This window comes from Juglans microcarpa x Juglans regia, chromosome 8S (assembly GCF_004785595.1).
Source record: "Juglans microcarpa x Juglans regia isolate MS1-56 chromosome 8S, Jm3101_v1.0, whole genome shotgun sequence".
NCBI lineage: Eukaryota > Viridiplantae > Streptophyta > Magnoliopsida > Fagales > Juglandaceae > Juglans > Juglans microcarpa x Juglans regia.
In genome coordinates, this window is record NC_054609.1 from 13,869,578 (window position 1) to 13,888,282 (window position 18,705).

The window sequence follows — 18,705 nt, forward strand, 5'->3', positions numbered from 1 at the left end:
ATTTTATTAAAGACTTGCACAAAAATTGTAAAATATTTATCTACCAAAAAAAAGTGTAAAAAAAAATTCTTCTCATCAGTTACTATTCACCACCCCACACCCTATGAAAAAACACCCTCACTCTATGAAAAAAAAAAAAAAAAAAAAAAAAAAAACCTTATAGGTGTGGAGTATATGAATGAATAGTAACTGATACATAACATTCTTCGAGTATAAAATTGTACATATGCAAAACATTACACAAACCATTCTGCAGTATGAGATAATCACATATGGCACATGCCATTAATTCAGTCATCCTATTACAAAGTAATACAACCTTTTGAGGACAGACCTACCACAAGCAGATCATTTCCCTTGATAAAACTAGTGGGAAAGATGCTAAAACACATACAGACTGATATTACTAAGGTGATCGATATGAATCTACTCAATCATCTACAACTGTAAAGCGCCTCTTACAGATAAACAACATGCAGAAACCTGAATAAATAAGGATGAAATCGTGGGATATAGTGTAGTGTAATCCATGCACTAACTGTTTACTGTCCTTTTTTCTTCAACCTCTCAGCCCTTGGACTAGATGATGACAGTTTTTGAGTATGATCCACGAGCCGTAAGCGCGACATGACATATGCCAGGAGTTCTTCATGGTGGGAGAATGTGAAGTCCAAGTGGGCATACTCAAACTCGTTGTATGATACATTCACACCCGATTCCTTCATTAACTTGTAGTGCTTTCTCACCATTGACGGCCGGATTACCTTGTCCTTCCGCCCGGCAACCAGATTAACTGGAATATCAATGAGCCAATAGTATTCACCCAAGTCCAATGGCTCGGAAGATCCATACACCTCCATGTTGGCAGATGCACTCCCATAATCAAACATCTGGAACTTCCCAGAGTGCTTCATCTGTGCAAGGTGGAGAGCCACATGAAATGAAACTCCTGGCATGTCATTCATATTGTAGTGCGGTAAACCTAACACACCAACCCAATTTGAGCTGTCTCCACCGACAACGTAACTCATTAGGGTTTGAACTAGCCCTCCAACTGCAGGATAGTTATGGAAATCCCTAGCCAACTTGTTGAGTAGCATACGGAAGAATCTGGTTGGTATATAAAAGCTAGTCACAAATGGTGACAAAATGGGGGCCAACACAAGGAAAAGATGTTCCACGATGGTGAAAACGAAATTAGAATCATCATGGAAGCCAGCAGGAGATAATAAAACCAATCTAGATAATCTGTGAGGCTTTTCTTCCACCCGGCGTGTTATAACATACATCAACATAGCAGCTCCTCCCAAGCTATGGCAAACTGCACAAAGTTTGTAAAGCTGATCATCAGTTTCCAGCTCAAGCTCAGGTTGACCAAGCTTCAATTCTGAAGTTTTCACTTGGTGAATTTTCTCTATCATTGCAGGAATATCCTCAGTCCCATGCTCATTGATGGAATATCGCCAGTACCTGCATCGATGCTCACATTTAGGTACAGCATTGATGTATTATAATGACACGACATCACAGAAGAGTTTATGGAAGAAATAGCATTGTCCTATTGTTCCCGTCCACAAGCTTTCTTGGATGCAAATGAATCAAAGGTATAACTCCATTCAAAACAGAAAGGAAAAAAAAACCAATGAACTCATGCAAACTCACTGTCGTGAGGAAATGTTCTTGTCAACATGTTCCCTAGAAACCAGGCCTCGAAGATTCCCAAGGAAAACATCATATCCTGAAGCAAGCAAGCAATAACATATCTGTAGTTCAATATATTGAGAAATTCTGAAAATCATGCATACTTCTAAAGCAAATATAACAAACCTTGATCAAAGGCTGCAAAAGCAGGAGAACCAACAACCCCATTGGACACCCAGCTGGAAAACAAAATAAACTTATTAGAAAGCATAGATAAGCAATACAATTGATTACTAATAATTTAATAATTTTGGAAATAGAAGAAAACAAAAGGAAGTTGTCTGTCACCTAATAGATCAAACTTGTACAACTTAACTTGCATTATCATAAACATACCAACTCCATATATATTATAAAATTTTTCATAAATACTGCTAAGCACAAAGTCAACCTCCTTATAAAGGTTTGACATTTATTTAAAGGAAAGTGGATCCAGAAGACTATGTACAACAAATAGAAATCTTATGTTTTAGGATTTTCAATGTTCTAAGTAAAAATGATACAGTGTAGGAAGTTAAAAGAAAGAAAGAACGGACGATACATCATGCAGAGTGCCAGTGTACAACCTTCAACAAACATTAATGACAGTGCACTGTAATGCCCAAGCCATTAACCAACTAAATATAGCTCTGTAAGTTAGGGGTGGGCGGAGGGGGCCCTGCCATCTGTCCCCCGCCCCACCAGCTGGGTGCCCCCGGCCGTCAGATGCCAAGGTGTGGCTCCCGCCTGCACCTGAGCAGCCACGCAGGGACGGCGGCCCAGGCTTGCCAGCATTAGGCCCCGTCCGCCCACACACACACACACACACACACACACACATATATATATATATATATATATTACCAAAACAACTATTTCTTAGGTGTTTGGCGGAGTACTATATAAAGAGAAAACCCTAGTTTGCTCTCCAAACTCCTTCCTCTCTTCTCTCTCTCTCCCTCCGCCGTTCTCTTCAGTCTACTCTTCTCTTCTTCTTCTCCTCCGCCATTCTCCCCTCTCCTCTTCTTATCCTCCTCCTCCTCTTCTTCTCCACTTTTTCTTCTCGAAGGCTGAATCTTGTGACTGTGAGACAAGGTGTCTCAAACACCCACGGCCCACGGTCCACTGTGTGGTCGTGGTTCTTTGCTCAGACTCACAGCCAAGTGATGGAGATGCCAGAAGGGCTATCCGCAATGCCACTAGGAAGGCTAGGCGTGCCGAGGCGAGGAGGGTGGCTTTGGGGTGCTTGCATGGCGCGGAGGGTGAGGCTGAGTGAGGCTTCCATCACCAAGCCGTGGTTTGGCTAGAGTAGAAAGTTGCGATCTTTTTTTTTTAAGTTTATTTTTTCAATCTGTGTTTGTTATTGTTGGATGATGGATCTATGAGTTTCAGGGTTGCATTAGTTAATTTGTTGTTTTTTTCAGTTGGTTTTGGATTTTTTTTTGTTTTCCGGTTGTTTTTCCAGTTTTGGTTTTGGATTTGTGATTCTGTGGACTTTTCCGCTGTGAGTGGGTGGTGGGCAGGGTGGGGCGGATGGTCGTGGGGGCCACGGGGGGGTGCCAGGGTGGGACAATCCCCTGCCGCCCCCGGGGGGGCGGCTACACCCCTACTGTAAGTCACCCTAATAGACCCTTGGATCAGGTTTGGCAAAGGGTAGAACGACCCATAGACTTCCCACCCCTTTTTCTTCTTTCTACGTGATAGGAAACATGTGTCATATATAAGCAAGGAGTAGACAAAATTTTTGTATCTAAGAAAGAAAAACTAACTCACCCCATAGATGAGTCCATAATTCCATGCTGAAGATAAACTGCTTTCCTTGCATCACGTCTGCAAGATCACACTGCAGGCGTAAGGCACAATATAATTACATAAACTTACAATTTGACAAGAAAAAGTTTATACCGAGGGATTCTTTCCAGAAGAAGAACATATCCATCTGCAGTGACCACATGGATAGCTTCATATGGGTACCTAACACAATGAGAAAAGTACGAAATTTGTAGAAAATATGAGTAACTTGAGAAAGAAACATATCTTGAAAAAAGTTAGCACAGACGGCTCTTACCCAAGCTCCGTTATGACATCTTGACATGTCCGAGCATCTGTATTTAGAGACTGATGAAAAGTATTATTTCGTTCAGTAGGAGCAGGATCATTTTCCCCAAGTGTAGCTGTAGTGAAAGAGGCTTCCAAAACACTTCCATCATTCTCTCTAGTACCCCCATTGTGAGATGAGATCCATCTTGATAGTTTTCTGAAAGCCTCTAATGGGGAAATAATAACATGAGCTGCCTTATGAACAATATCGAAAATGGCTTCTATGTAGATCTCGATTGCTAGATGAAGATCCTGGTTAACATCCAAGATAAAATAAGCCAAAAAGAAATCATAGATCTCAATCTTTCCATAAGAGGATAAAACCAAACAACAAACCACAATTCCAAGAGTGATGACTGATAGCAGACTTTGCACATACCTCTATGACTCCACGTCTCCGGTCAGTGGCACGGTGAACAATGTGGTCCCTGAGGGTTAGCACTTTTTTAATCGAACGTAAATTTGAAGACTGGTGGTTTTCAGAGATGGCAGGGACTTTTAATCCCCTATTATAAAGAAAATGACAAAGATAAACCGGGATTCCCAGGAGCAATTTGGCAGGCAACAGAATCCAAAAGAATATGCATCTGATCCATCCTCTATAATGCCTATCATACTTGGTAAAAGTAGTAGCCCCAGAGGCTCGTGAACTCTGAGAAGATGGTGATGCAGGATATATGTTTAGGTCACTATCTTCTTCAGCAGATGAGTAATCTACACTTGATGTATCAGAATCCACAGAAAGCTCATGAATGAGCTGGTTGAAAGAAGACACTCCACTGTAGCATCAAGAAAAAAGCAGAAATGTTAAAAACTAAAGCAAAGATGCAGGATATGGCGAAAAAAGTCACCACATAAGTTCTTTAGCTGCTATTCTTGGGTGAAAAAAATAAAAGCTGTTTAGACTAGACAAGTTTGTAATCACAAGTGACAAGTGACAAAACATACATCCCAATCAACATGATTACAATCAGTTCATATCCAGAAAGAAAGAAAAAAAAAAAGAAAGAAAGAAAAAAAGAAGAAAGAAGAAAGAGTTTACAACCAGGTTTATGATAAAACATGAACCATCATTTCACAACATGTAAAACCCATTTCAAAATGGCATCCAAAGGGGATAGGAAATCTCATACTGTGTACCATCACCACAGAATTCTTCTATATGATGATTTATTAGATAAAACAAGAGCATTGTAGAAGATACTGAAAGTGCAATAATTGACAAGGATACGTTTGGATGGTAAGAGTATCTCAGATCATCTATGAATAGTAGTGAAATAGTTTATGAATAGTAGTCTACTGTTTGTGAATAGTAGTGTAGTCTGAGATGGTCTCAGCAGCCAAACATAGCCTTAATTGTTTATCAGAATAAACTGAATCTTGTTTGCAAGGTAGAGAAAGTGATTATATCTTTTTTTGTTGATATGTACAGTGATTAAAGATTCTTTTTCGAATGCAGGTCGAGAAAAAACCAAGAAATATATATTTACACCATAATTAGATTCAATCTTCTATCAAAGGAATGTAAGCTATTACAAGACCTGTTTAAAATCTTAAACTCAAAGCAGTGACTCCTAGCATGCATGAGCTTGTTTTGTGAAGATTAATAAAGGAGATAAGCATCCAACTGCACGATAACACCTAACATCTCCATTTTCATATATACATCAAATCCAAGTTCTAGAAAATGGGTGTATTAGCTACCTTGTGATGCAGGGTTGATAAGAAACCTGCCTACAAATGGCTTACCTATTGGGAAAGTGGTTATGGGGATACCAATAAAAAGTGCTTTGTGGAGGGCCATTATACAAACAAAATATGGTGGGCCTCAGGGTGGATGGTGTTCAAACGAGGTTGAGCGAGCCACAAGAGGTGGGGCTTTGGAAGCATATAAGAAGAGGATGGGATAATTTCTCCAAATATACCCGCTTTGGGGTGGGTGACAGCTCCAAAATCAAATTTTGGCTTGATGTGTGGTTTGGTGATATGGCCCTCAAGGAAGTCTATCCAGAGATCCACGGAATTGCATGGATTCAAGAAGGCTCAATTGCAAATCTTGTGAAAATATCTACTTGCACTCCGTTGAGGAATGCCACCTTCATTAGAGCTACACGATTGGGAAATTGATGCATTCATAAAGTTCTACAATCTAGTATACTCTGTGAGGGGGGAGATGCAAATAAGATTTTCTGGAGTCCTTCTAAGAAAGGGAGGTTCTGTTCATTCTATAAGTCTCTCATTATGCAGAAGAGTGTGAATCCATTCCCATGGAAAAAACTTGGAAGACCAGGCTCCCCTTAAAGTGGATTTCTTCGTATGGACAGCTTCCTTAGAGAATATTCTCACCTTAGAAAGCTAAGGAAACTCCGTATCATCGTAACAGATTGGTGTTGTATGTATAAAACGAACAGGGAGTATGTTGATAATTTACTACTTAATCGTGAGATTGCCATGACCCGATAGAATGAATTTTTCGCTAAAGTGGGGTTAGCTTAGTTGATGCCGAGAACAGTGATTGACTTCCCATCAAATTGGAGAGGCCATCATGGTGGTCAAACAGTTCACAACAATCTAGAAGATGGTCCCGATATGCCTATGGTGGTGTCTTCGGAGGGAGAGGAATTAAAAGAATTTTCAAAGACCATTAGCGATCAATGGATGAGCTTAAAATGTTCTTTCTTAACACTTTGCCCCATTGGTCAATTGTAATAGATTTTAATGGTTTGAGCTTTCATGACTTTCTTGTATCACTAAACCATCATGCATAGGTGTTGCTTCTGTATATGTCCAGTATATTATTTCAATAAAATTTCTTATGCACACGCACGCGCGCCCACACACAGTTTCTCAAATTTCTCAACAAGTTCAGTTTCTCAAATTTCTGTTTAAAAACTACATTTCCAAAATAATTTTCTCCATTCTGTATTCTTGGGTAAGCCCCTACTTTACGGTCAACAATGAACAATCTACTTCCCATACAAGTTTTGGATGCAGAATGTCTTCATAAAAAAAAAGTTACCACCAAAATAATTAATACTTACTTTTCCATCCAACGAGGAAATCGAGGACCACGAAAGGTTGGTCTGAGCTCCCAGCCATGGATACCTTCAAGGATAGTAGCCTTTCCTGGTAAAATAGTCAACAAAAGTGCTGACACTCCATTTATCAGCCTCACAATATTGTTCAGAGATTCATAAGTGAATGTCTTCACAGACCTGCACTAAAAAGATAAAAACCAAATGCAAGGGAAATTGCTCATGTCATGACCAAAAATATCTCTAAAAAAGACGCTCTCAAGGGAACTATCCCAAGTCACTGGTAGGCACCTAAAGATGGATAAAAAAAAAGTCCTAACACAGCATGGGAAATTATAAGCCATAGTGGTATCCAAATGATCCATAACAGCTAAAATGAATCAACCAAAAAACAACCACTGTTATCAGCAATACCAAAGAGAGCATATGGAAATTATAGATGCTTTGGCAGAGAGCATAGGCTGGAAGCCTCCTTCATGGGAAAAGCTACAAATTGATTTACGTTTAAAAAAGAAATCAAAATGTGCAGAACGCATGACTACAGGGTGATTAAATAAGGGGCATAGAAAATTTATCTAATCAAACAAGGATGAACAAAGAATGAACGGGCATTTCCAGCTTGCTACAAACACATGAAATTGGCCAAACCATTTATTTGTTTGTTTCCAAACTCCTAAAAGTTTGACCAAGCCTACTCCTGAGTGGATGTCTGAAACGCACATCACAGACTATTCTTTTATATGTTTTCATGACCAAAGAATCATTTTTATACATCACTCTAAAAATGGCTAACAACAATATGTGTAACACTTCCCTCAATCTCAGAAATATATGGCGATACAGTAAGCCTAAGTGACTTCAAACCCATTAAACTACCTAAGATTGGTGCCAGAGTTCAACTTCACAGAACCAAGCAAGTCACAGACGCTTCCTGATTGTTAGTGTAACCACACAAAAAAAAGGCACATTTAAAATGCAATTTTCATCGCTAGCAATGAAAGGCACAAAAAGCAAACAAGCCTATCGTAACGACTCGAAGTTGTACTGAGAAAGTCTCTCATGGATTTGAATGGTGCTGAATTTCGTACTTCCTAGTAACAAAAAGGAGTTAAAAATTAACCCAGATTGATTAATTTAACTAACCCAGTTCGTCTAATCATCAAACCGTTCCATACTTCCATATATACAACAAATCAACCCTTAGTTTTATATGTAAAAAAAACCTTCATAATTATAAATGTCCCCGCCTAGCATATCTAGTTTCACGAATCAATTCAAGATCAATCCATACGCAACACATAAAGCTGCAAAAAAAAAACTCATTTTATAAATAATCCGATGATTAAAATTTCCCAGACTACCATTTCTAGTTTCACGGATGAAATCAAGATTAAAACTTATACAAAACATAAAGCTGATTAGAAAGACCCCCTTTTTACATAATCCCATAGTTCAAATTGCAATAAAAGTACTCATATGCATACTCAAATAACAATAATATTCTGGGAAACAGAAAGAAGAAGAAAAAAAAGGGCGCTGACTCTTTGGTGACGGCGAGGACATTGTCAACGAACCGCTGCAACATCTAATTCGGTGTGTTTGATTGTTCCTATAAAGCCCGCAACAGAAAGGTGAAAAAAAAACAAACAAAATTTCTGGGAGCCGAAGATCGGAAGCGCCGAGATAGAGAGAGATGGCAGGGAAGCGAATGCGTGTAGAGAGGGTCCCCACCGAAAGATATGTTTTGCAGCGACGATTGCTGCCTTACGGAGCACGCAAAACTCGGTTGTTTAAAAGGGAGTAAACGTGGTGGAGTCTGATTAAGGCGGCACTGTATATGTGTCGCTTGGCCAACTCGACATTATGTCCACGTGCAGTTAGCATTCTCCAGATCGTTTGCGATGGCGGACGGTTAGGATGTAAACAACGATAAAGCTTAAGTGAAATCGATAACGATAACACGCAATGCCGAGCAATGCATGGCTGCAGAGTCTCCACTCGTTTTGATCACCTAACCTTTTTCTCTTCTGCTAATTTTTGTAGTTTTTGTGTTCGGCTCCTAAAAAAATATCTTACAATTACAAGATATGAGAAGAGAGAAGAAAGCTCCACAAAAATAACCTTAGGTTCCGTTTGGGTATAAAAATATTTTTAATTTATTTTATTTTATTATTATAATTTTTTTAAATTTTTATATAAAATATAATAAATAATTTAATTTTTCAAATCTTAAAATGATAATAATATTTTATTCAACTGATCTAAAATCATCTCATCTCATCTCATCTCATTTCATCATCTAAACAAAACCCTTAAATATGAAATCAGTTATTGAATTTTCTTGATTTAAAGATCGAAGTCACGGTTTTTCACTTTTGCAATATTGGTATCTGAAAATAAGAAAACTTGCAATTAAATACATTTATCAACCTTCTGATAAATAACTAGCGAAAGGATTACCACGTGGTATACTAATACCTCGTGTCGTGTCAGTCTTTGATTGGTTTACGCATAGCATTATTATGCCACATGACAATCGTTTTATTAGCTTTTTCTAACAGTAGATTAATGTAAGTATCTTGATTGTGAGCTTTTCATATGTCAATGTTGAGAAAGTTGTAAACTGTGATATCGATTTTTGAAAGGAAAATTTTTTACACCACGCTAACATCTTATTATGTAAGATATGATATATTTATTATTTTTAAATAATTTTTTATTAGATAATTATTTATAATTCAATGATGATAAAATGTTGTATAAAATATTGTTATAATATAAATTTTTAATATTATTTTTATTTTGAGATTTGAAAAAATTAAAATTATTTATTATATTTTGTGTGAAAATTTAAAAAAATTATAATAATTATATGAGATGAAATGAGATAAGACGATTTGGTTTTGCGTTACCAAACTAGTCTTTAGAGTGACATAGTGATCCTAAAGCGAGTTATATAAGGTGTCGTTTGAATAATAAATTGAGATGAGATGAGATAATTTTAGATAAGTTAAATAAAATATTGTTAAAATATTATTTTTTGATATTATTATTATTTTAAAATTTAAAAAAATTGAATTGTTTATTATAGTTTATTTAGAAATTTGAAAAAGTTGTAATGACGAGATAAGATGAATTGAGATCACTACTCAATCCAAACGGCCTTTAAATTAAAAGTAATGGGTTCAGAACTTTACATTCATACTCTTGGGGCTATTAAGACAGAATTTTTTATCTGATATAAATCTCTTAGTCCCAAAATTGGTTAAGACTTTATTCTGGACATCCAGTGACAATAACAAATAAAGGTTTGCTTCCATTCCATACCTATGAATTTCTCCAAGAAAAAAAACAATGACAGCCTTTGTAGTATCCTACTTTAAACGCAAACCCACTTTGATATCAGAATCTACACAAATTTATAATAAGATGGAAGAAAAGCAATTTGTACAAGCCTGTCCAATAGTAGGGAAAAAACTGAACTGTATACATGCCCACATTGATGGCATCAAAATCTGTATAAGAGAGAGGGGAGAGAGAGATGGAATACTGTAATGCATTGGTAAACAATCTAAATTATTTTGCCTTTTAATTGCTACTTAAGCTGTAAAATGTTGTGTATAGAAGCTGTCCATGATCTGCAGAGAACGAATCATATATAGGTTTCTTTCTTGGTTGATTGCAGTTGACTTTTAAATGGCACAACATGAGTCCATCACCAACAAATCATTTTGTTCTTTCAGAAGCTGGGGCAGCCATGCCTGAGAATGCTGCTGTGGTAGTCTTGTTGCCTTCTTCTGTTTTTGATGTGAAGGCAAACTCAGAAACCAAGGCCAGGTGATCGCTACCTATATTCTGCACAACGATACATTTTTAATGTCAGACTGGGATAGAAATGTATCTAAGCCTAGATATTTAATCACAACGATAGATACAATCCAAAACCGATTATAAGCGACGTGGAAAACTGTGTTTCAGTATAACAAAATGAGGATTTCTGTGAATAAAATTTTTATAAGAATCCAGTGTCTATGATCCATTTGGATGTTGAGAGTATCTCAGATCATCTGTGAATAGTAGTAAAATAGTTTATGAATAGTAGTGAAATAGTCTGAAAATGTTTGAGAATAGTTGTGTTCCCAAACTTCCCAGCTTTGAAAGACATCGGTGTTATGATACTAAACTTGGGCAAACATACAGCCAAGGTTAATTAAAGAAAAGGACCCTGTGGATTAAAGAACTTGTGAATAAACCCAACCAAATCTGTGATGAAAAAATATTCAGTACTTGCAAAATGATGTCAAAAGTAGAGGATAACTGACTATAAATTTTTCAAAAAGGTTCTTTTCGATCCCAGCTAAACAGGGTGATATTGTGCAGCATCAACCAACTAACAACTTGTTTGCTTACAAAATTGGCATCGACCACAACAGGTTTGAGAAGAACATTGAGACCTGTAACTTCTACCTATAGTTTGGAGGATAGAAATTTGACATAGAAAGGGGTAGAGTTGATGGAGCCCCAAACTGTAAATAAAATAGCCTACAGTTTGTATGGTCTTTTGCATTGATTTATATAGTGTTTACAGAAATCAAAAGTTGGCATTTACAGCTCTGCTTCTAGCTGTATAGAAGCTATACAAGGAAAGACAGCTGCTATCTAACAGAGACAATATTTACGTATAAAAATATAATCATGCATCATTGTAATCTCGTAGAAGTATTTTAGCAATAAATCACAGACTTGTCTCTTCACAAACAAGATGTCCGAAAAGCAACATCCATGCCGAGACTAAAAAGTTATCATTATAAAGGTGTTGGAACTCTCAGCTTTGGGAGCATAGCAAATGTTTCGAATTTTTTTTTTTTTTCAAAAATTTTTTCAACTTCAATCCAAATTATCTTTAAACCCCAAAAAAGTTGTATTGCTCAAAAACCGTTTTCATCTAAACATTTGCCTAGGTTTCCATGAAAAGAAAACAAACAACTTTCACATTTGAAAAGAAAACACAAACACGAGTTTTATCAAAAAAAACTTCTCAAATTCACTTTCCCACTCTCACAAACTACAATACAAAACATATCTTAAAAAATTTATCCAAAAAACTTATTTTTCCTATCCGCTTTCGCAAAATGCAATAAAAAACACACCTCAGAATTCTTTTCAAGAATCCTCAAAATTTTCATTATCCAAACATGCGCATACCCTCTTGATTAATTTCCTAACATGACTCAAAGCTAGACATAAAAGAAACCTCCATAATCCCTGCAATGCAAATGTATATCACCGTATTTAGGGCTGGGCTCCGACTCCGACGGAGTCGGAGTGATCGTTTCCGACCTCCGACTCCGACAAGAGTCGGAGCCAAATTGGAGCTCCGACTCCGACTCCGAATTGGAGTCGGAGTCCGACTCCGATCGGAGGTCGGAGCTCCGACATCCTATCGGAGCTCCGACCTCCTATAGGAGCTCCGACATAAGATCGGAGCTCAACGTGCGCTCGACGTGGAGCTCGAGCGGAACTCTTTCAGAGAGGTTCGCTCGACTTCCGCTCGACATGTCGCTCGAGCGAACCTCTCTGGAAGAGGTTTGCTCGACTTCCGCTCGACATGTCGCTCGAGCAGAACTCTTCCAGAGAGGTTCGCTCGATTTCCGCTCGACATATCGCTCGAGCGAACCTCTCTGTAAGAGGTTTGCTCGACTTCCGCTCGACATGTCGCTCGAGCAGAACTCTTCCAGAGAGGTTCGCTCGACTTCCGCTCGACATGTCGCTCGAGCCAATGTTCAATACAACGTGTGCTCGACTTGCGCTCGACACCTCGCTCGAGCGCAAGTGTACAGTAAAAAAAATTTCGGAGTCGGAATCGGAGCTTCTTGGAGCTCCGACTCCGACTCCGACTCCGAATACATATTCGGAGCTACTCCGAATTCCGACTCAGAATTCCGATGACTCCGACAAAGTCGGAGTCGGAGTCGGAGCGGAAGTCGGACGGAGTCGGAATTTTCGGAATTTTGCACACCCCTAACCGTATTCATTGAATTGCTTTTAAATTTTTATCAAATTGCATCAAATGGCAGAACTCTGAGTGTTCCTACCTTGCACGGGAGACTGCCTGTACTGTGGAGAGAATCAAATGGAATAATATCCAGAACTTTTGTGGGTACAAGGCCATCAGAGTACCTGTATCCATATAAGAAATTTAATATTGACTGTATTATTGGCCACCATTGGAATCATCATCGTAACTTTCAGGAAAAGAAAGTGATTTACCATAAATAGTCAACAGTTCCAAGAAACTTTGAGTGGTAGGATGTAGCCAAAGGTTCACCATTAGATCCCCTCGTTTTTCGAGAACCCTAAAATTATATAGATGAACATACAGGAAAATATATTTTTTTTTTTTTTTTTTATAAGTATACAGGAAAATAGATATAAGTAATTTAACGTAGAAGATAGGATATCAAACAACCAAGCAAGGAAGAAGGGGAAGAACAAAATCTTAACTAGAAATGTTGAGTGTCTAATTACCTTCACTGTAGCATAGGAGCTGGAAAGCTTCAAGGGATGCACAAGTACATGGCACCCAGCATCACCAGTAGCAACTTCTACCTCTTCCTCCGTCCAACAATTTTCAAGTAATCTGAAATTAAGTTTTCAAGTATATGAAGTTCAATGGTCAGCACTAAAAAAATAATATAGATTTGCGATACTCAAAGTAAGAAATAAAAAACAAAGTCAAGATATTCTACTGAACCTAAACCAAAGCATATGCCTCTAGGTGTGATATCAACAACTCCTATCCTTTTTCATCCAGCAGAGAGAGAGAGAGTGATACGATTAGATGAAATCAAGTAGATAGCCCAAAATATAATAGAAAAGAAGCTGGTAGACTAGTACTATAGGAATGGATTTTAACTGATAAAATCACAGCACCTGCAGTTTTAAGATATAGTACTAGATTCTGGCATCTAATTGGATTGAGTCCATATAAATAAGATGAAAATCGCACCGACAAAAGCATTCACAATGCTTTGCTGTGTCAGGAATTTGGAGAGAGAGGCCTCTATACATATATGATTGAGAAACAGAATTTGTGTTTAATTTTTCAAGAGATAAAAAGCCAGAACACTGAAGAAATAAAAAAAAAAAAAAGAACTCTATAACATGGATTACCAGATGCTTTTCATGAGAACTGATCGTAAAGGTACACAAAACCATCTATATAAGGAACCTGGGCCAGGTCCAAGCACAAGTGTGCTGCTGTGGCCAGAGTTCTTAACCAAGACACACACACACACACACACACACACACACACACACACACATATATATATACACATTCTTATTTATTGATCATACAAAAAATAACTTGTGGCAACTACAAAAGAGAAATAGAGTACCCGTTCATTATGATGAATGGACTGCTCACTTCTTTCTTCAACCCCAAAACTTGGGCAGGATGACAACTTCTCTGCCCAGATAAGTTTCTTCTATCATAGAATAAGATATTTAGCTGGAAAATTGAAGCCAGAATAATTTCTTTCAGTACCTTGGCCATGAAAGTTGTATTTTAGTTCATGAATGACCAGAGTCAGTATTAATATGTAGTGAATGGACTTCTATAACAATATAATGTTAATGAGGTTATCAACTTAAAAAGGTGATTCACCTTGGAGGATGAAAGGAACTTGTATATAGCACTCTGTCAACAAGAAGGGGAAGAATTAAACTTTATCAGTGCAAAAAAGTAAACTCAAGGCAAATATACTCTAAAATACCACACCTGAGGAGTGCTATTGAAATCACCAGCAAGGACGAGAGGGGCATCACCCCATTTTGCTGAGAGGATCTGTGCCCTCAACAAGAGAAAGCGTATCTGAAAAGTAAAGTTATTCAATATCAAAGCACATCCACAAATTGATGCCATAGATTGAAAAAACTGTTGAAATTCTTAATTTATAAAAATAAAATGCAAACCAAAGTTTTTTTTCGTTTATATTTTATACACAGAACACTTGCATCAAAAGTTATTCAATAAATTAATAATTATCCAAAAATTCATTAAAGGTCCATAGTGAATGAAACAGTGACAACAAGAAGTATTATTTGTACATGGGCTTGTTGAAAGAAAAATTGCATTAAACTGCATCCATCGAAAAAAGAGAGGAGGAGGGCCTGCCGGCTGGGGTTCAGAGTGGAGGGCAAAGATAACCAAAGCACTCATCACCAAGAATGTTGATAATTACCCTCTTTTATATCATTCTTCTTCTGTTTTTGCTCCCCTATGAACAAATTTTAATTTTGCTGGTAATAAAGATTCTGTACTACATGTCACAATTATTTTGACACAGTTATTGCCCAATCAATTGTGCAAAAATGCTATGAGATACATAAGATACTTCACATCTGACAAAGATCATTGCTAGAGGATTAGAAGTAAATATGTTACAATCATGAATAATAATATAAGACGTTAAGGTACTCAAAAAAAAAAAAATAATATAAGACGTCAAGGTAAATTCACTTACTTGACCTAATTTAACATCCCCACGGCTTGGGTTATAAAGGACATGGATGTTACCAACCAGTAGTCTTCTGGATTCATCTTTTCGCATCTTCCTGTATCGGCACGAAGTCAGCCTTCAAAGCAATAAAATATTTGTCATAATACCACTAAAAACTCAGTAGATGCATATGAATGGGTACCTCAAAAACAGAAAGCTGAGCAACATTATCACGAAGACCAAACTCCTTGAATTCAATACTCTGTCCCTCTAATAACCGGAACCTAATAGAAATGAATTAAAATTATTCATATATCTCAACAAACCAGTCTCAGAAACATAATGCAAAATTGAACATAAATTTCTTACTCATCAGCTTTCCAAAACATAGCACAGCCATCAGCAGCATCTCCAGTGCGTCTCTACAAATGCAAACAACTTAGGAATTTTTAAGTTCAATTTGAAGAAAGCTGTAATTTAATACAATTACTTGACACACATACAGCTCCATTTGCACGGGTTGCCAGGTTCCAGACTTCATTTATCAAGTGAAATACCACCATATGATGGCCTATTAATCAGATGAAGCATACCACAAATTGGCTCACTTTCATAACATTAGCTTCCCACAGATGTCAAATTTTATCAAACATTTCTTAACATCGAAAATTTTTCTATTTTTTTTTGTTAGAAAAAAATTTAAAATCATTTGGTTTAAGAAGATTTTCACTAAACAGCATATCAAGCATGAATTTTCAAATCATAACTGACTGGAACTGTATGAAGGTCAAGTAAAATTCCATGTGTCTGAAAATACTAACTTCATAGATAAAATTAGCTCAAAGTTGAAAATTACCTTATATGACCCAGCATATCCTGCTTTCACCAATATGTCTGATAGTTCATAATACCTGTCAACTTCCTAACAAGATCGCCAATGCCCAATGTAAGTTCTGCCACAAACTCATTGAAAGTTTTAAATAATTTTTGTTTTTATAATGGCAACAAATCCCAAAGACCGTCCAAACACAACATGTCTTTTACTCAGTTAAATCTATGACCCGTATAATGCGCCCACATCCCACAAATCAAGAACATCATTGTCTTTTCACTAATGGGACGTGGCCTCTGCAAATTATTTGCACCCAAGGTTGGAAACCTTAAACCTGGGGAAGCAAAGCTCCCAGAACCAAGGCCCTTACCGCTTCCTAGGGGTTATCTTAAATAAATGAATAGACAACAAATGAACCTTACTTGCAAACAGATTATATCAGGATTCCATCCCATGAGTTCTTTGCAAATGACCTTCTTACGGCGCTCCCAGTTCATGTAAAAAGGAGGAACATTTGAGTATAGATCTCTGTGTTTCGAAGCATTTCTGTCCCCCAATATGTTATACGACACAATTGTAAGTCTGTCTGGCACATACAAAACCCACAAACCACAAGAACTTTATGCATTGCTCAATCAATGTGCTAGAGATATACGGTGTTATTCAAACTCTTCAACAAGAGCCAGTATAAGTCATACGAATTACATGCGAGAAAACAGTAGAGTTCTCTATGGAGAAAAATTAATCAAGAAACTCAAATACTAGTGCGCCATTTGAGTGCTGAGAAAATGCTAAACTATAATCTTTGAGAATAAAACGTCCTTTTTCTTCATTTTCTTTTCATCCCGTTTTCTCGGCAACCAAGCCAAAAGTGCATGAAAACCATATGTCATCAACATATATGCAGGCCACATGAAGAAGAATATTCCAGGGAGACCTTTATTACATATACCTGGAGACGCAAGTGGTTGATCAGCTTCGACCCAGTCACGAACATCATCCACATCCTGATCCAATGGTCTACGACTGATGGGAGTACTGCACCATCGACGGCTGTATGAATGAGAATTAGACAAGGAAGACGACGACAATGGAGAAGACTCTGCGGAACCAGAGGTGCAGCAAGAGATGGTGGGCTTGAGGAATGAGAAGAAAAGAGGGTGGCGCTTCGGCGAGGCCGAGTTCAGGACAGTCATGGCCGCTACGGGGGGGCGCGCGCGGAGCCAAGCGGAGACTTCGAAGCCCATTCTCGAGGTGTCTTTTTGGCAGAGTTCAGCGCCACAGTTTGTGGAGATGAGGATTCTATCCAAACAGAGCACAGCACAGGTTCACCACGCTCTGACCGCTTGGTTTATATCAAGCCAAGTCGAGCAAATCAACGTATACGGTGCAAGCTGTTCGGTCGGAGTGGGAAAACTTTAAAAAAATAAATGACATATAAATAATTTTAGAGTATTTATTATCAATTCCTCTCAATTCATCTCAACTTATTATTATAATTTTTTTTAAATTTCAATACAAAATATAATAAATAATTCAACTTTTTTAAATTCTAAAATAATAATAATATTAAAAAATAATATTTTAACAATATTTTATTATCTCAATTCAATTTATTTCAATATCTAAACGTAACCTAAGACTTCGTTTGAAAAATAAATCCATCTCATCTCATCATTATAATTTTTTTAAATCTCAATATAAAATATAATAAATAATTTAACTTTTTCAAATCTTAAAATAATAATAATAATAATAATAAATAATATTTTAATAATATTTTATCATCTCAACTCAGCTCAATTTAATATCCAAACACTTGATCAGTTTCGGCGAAGACCCAAACGGAGAATTCCTTGAAAAATAGTAGGTGCTGCTTTCGCTAAATGTAGAGCCTTTGGAATCTCTACTTTCTTTCCTTGTAACGTAAGTTTCTTCGGTACCCAAAATCTGCAAAACAATCTCGTTTGTTCCTTTCTTCTCCGCCACACCTTTTCCTCCTTCCATGGAAAGAGTTTTCTCTGCTCGGCACTGTTCCAAGTTCTAATATTTTTATTCCCGGAATTCCAGTCCCTAAGCTTCTTTCTTTCAATTTTCCCGAAGATAAAGGCAATTTTCCTTTCCCCGAATACAACAAAACAAAAAAGGGGGAAAAATGTCTCAAATCCAGGACTACTAGAAGTTAGAGGAAGCATAATGGTCTAGATGGCTTGGGTAGCTGAAAAGAGGAGCAAACTTGTTTATGGAGTCAACAGCTTCACGTGCCCCCTAAGATAACCAACATCGAGACGAGGTGACAAATATCCATGCGTTCCACCCAGCCCATGTACGATCACCCCTATTTCACCACACAAAAACAGAGCAAGCACCTCCACCGCGTAAGGCTCCTTCGCAAGCTGTCCAACCACCATGAGGGTTGCATCGTTCAGCCACTGCTACCATTGCCTCGAGCCGCTGCTACAACCATGTAAACCAAGACTCCCTTGTCGCCCCAGCTACTGCCAATGTTCCTCCGTGTCGCACGATGTAAGTTTCTCTCTCGCTCACGTTAGTT

At 37.6% G+C, this 18,705-nt stretch overlaps 2 protein-coding genes across 6 annotated transcripts; both read right to left on the reverse strand.

Annotated features, from left to right (window-relative positions):
• Positions 1-237: 237 nt before the first annotated feature.
• Positions 238-8,723, reverse strand: LOC121245072 (gastric triacylglycerol lipase-like). 4 transcript variants are annotated; one of them, XM_041143354.1, is made up of 10 exons: positions 8,357-8,723; positions 6,822-6,995; positions 4,160-4,559; positions 3,749-4,032; positions 3,586-3,654; positions 3,454-3,510; positions 1,828-1,880; positions 1,663-1,738; positions 1,288-1,470; positions 238-1,110 (listed from the first exon to the last, which is right to left on the reverse strand). In XM_041143354.1, exons 1-10 carry the CDS (start codon positions 8,398-8,400, stop codon positions 543-545), a joined length of 1,908 nt encoding a protein of 635 aa, XP_040999288.1. In that variant the 5' UTR covers positions 8,401-8,723; the 3' UTR covers positions 238-542. The 4 variants fall into 4 exon arrangements, with proteins under 4 accessions (XP_040999288.1, XP_040999286.1, XP_040999285.1 ...); XM_041143352.1 differs by having other exon boundaries at positions 238-1,470; positions 4,160-4,286; positions 4,398-4,559; positions 8,357-8,712; XM_041143351.1 differs by having other exon boundaries at positions 238-1,470; positions 8,357-8,711.
• Positions 8,724-10,214: 1,491 nt separating this feature from the next.
• LOC121245073 (carbon catabolite repressor protein 4 homolog 3) lies at positions 10,215-17,555 on the reverse strand. Of its 2 annotated transcripts, none has more exons than XM_041143356.1 (13): positions 17,104-17,553; positions 16,574-16,737; positions 16,176-16,241; positions 15,689-15,741; positions 15,522-15,603; positions 15,344-15,430; positions 14,599-14,691; positions 14,485-14,517; positions 14,216-14,328; positions 13,344-13,455; positions 13,086-13,171; positions 12,911-12,995; positions 10,215-10,670 (listed from the first exon to the last, which is right to left on the reverse strand). In XM_041143356.1, exons 1-13 carry the CDS (start codon positions 17,396-17,398, stop codon positions 10,542-10,544), a joined length of 1,398 nt encoding a protein of 465 aa, XP_040999290.1. In that variant the 5' UTR covers positions 17,399-17,553; the 3' UTR covers positions 10,215-10,541. The 2 variants fall into 2 exon arrangements, with proteins under 2 accessions (XP_040999290.1, XP_040999291.1); XM_041143357.1 differs by lacking the exon at positions 10,215-10,670 and adding an exon at positions 10,898-12,107 and having other exon boundaries at positions 12,847-12,995; positions 17,104-17,555.
• Positions 17,556-18,705: the final 1,150 nt, after the last annotated feature.

Excerpts from the sequence above, each read along its gene's own strand:
- LOC121245073 (XM_041143356.1), bottom strand. The coding sequence starts at position 17,398 with ATGGGCTTCGAAGTCTCCGCTTGGCTCCGCGCGCGCCCCCCCGTAGCG. Across the intron at positions 15,431-15,521 it reads CTCAGCTTTCTGTTTTTGAG|ATGCGAAAAGATGAATCCAG; the intron begins GTACCCATTCAT and ends CGATACAGGAAG. Across the intron at positions 13,172-13,343 it reads GCTCCTATGCTACAGTGAAG|GGTTCTCGAAAAACGAGGGG; the intron begins GTAATTAGACAC and ends ATATAATTTTAG.
- LOC121245072 (XM_041143351.1), bottom strand. The coding sequence starts at position 8,400 with ATGTTGCAGCGGTTCGTTGACAATGTCCTCGCCGTCACCAAAGA. Across the intron at positions 3,655-3,748 it reads GATGTCATAACGGAGCTTGG|GTACCCATATGAAGCTATCC; the intron begins GTAAGAGCCGTC and ends TCATTGTGTTAG. Across the intron at positions 3,511-3,585 it reads CTTCTGGAAAGAATCCCTCG|ACGTGATGCAAGGAAAGCAG; the intron begins GTATAAACTTTT and ends GTGATCTTGCAG.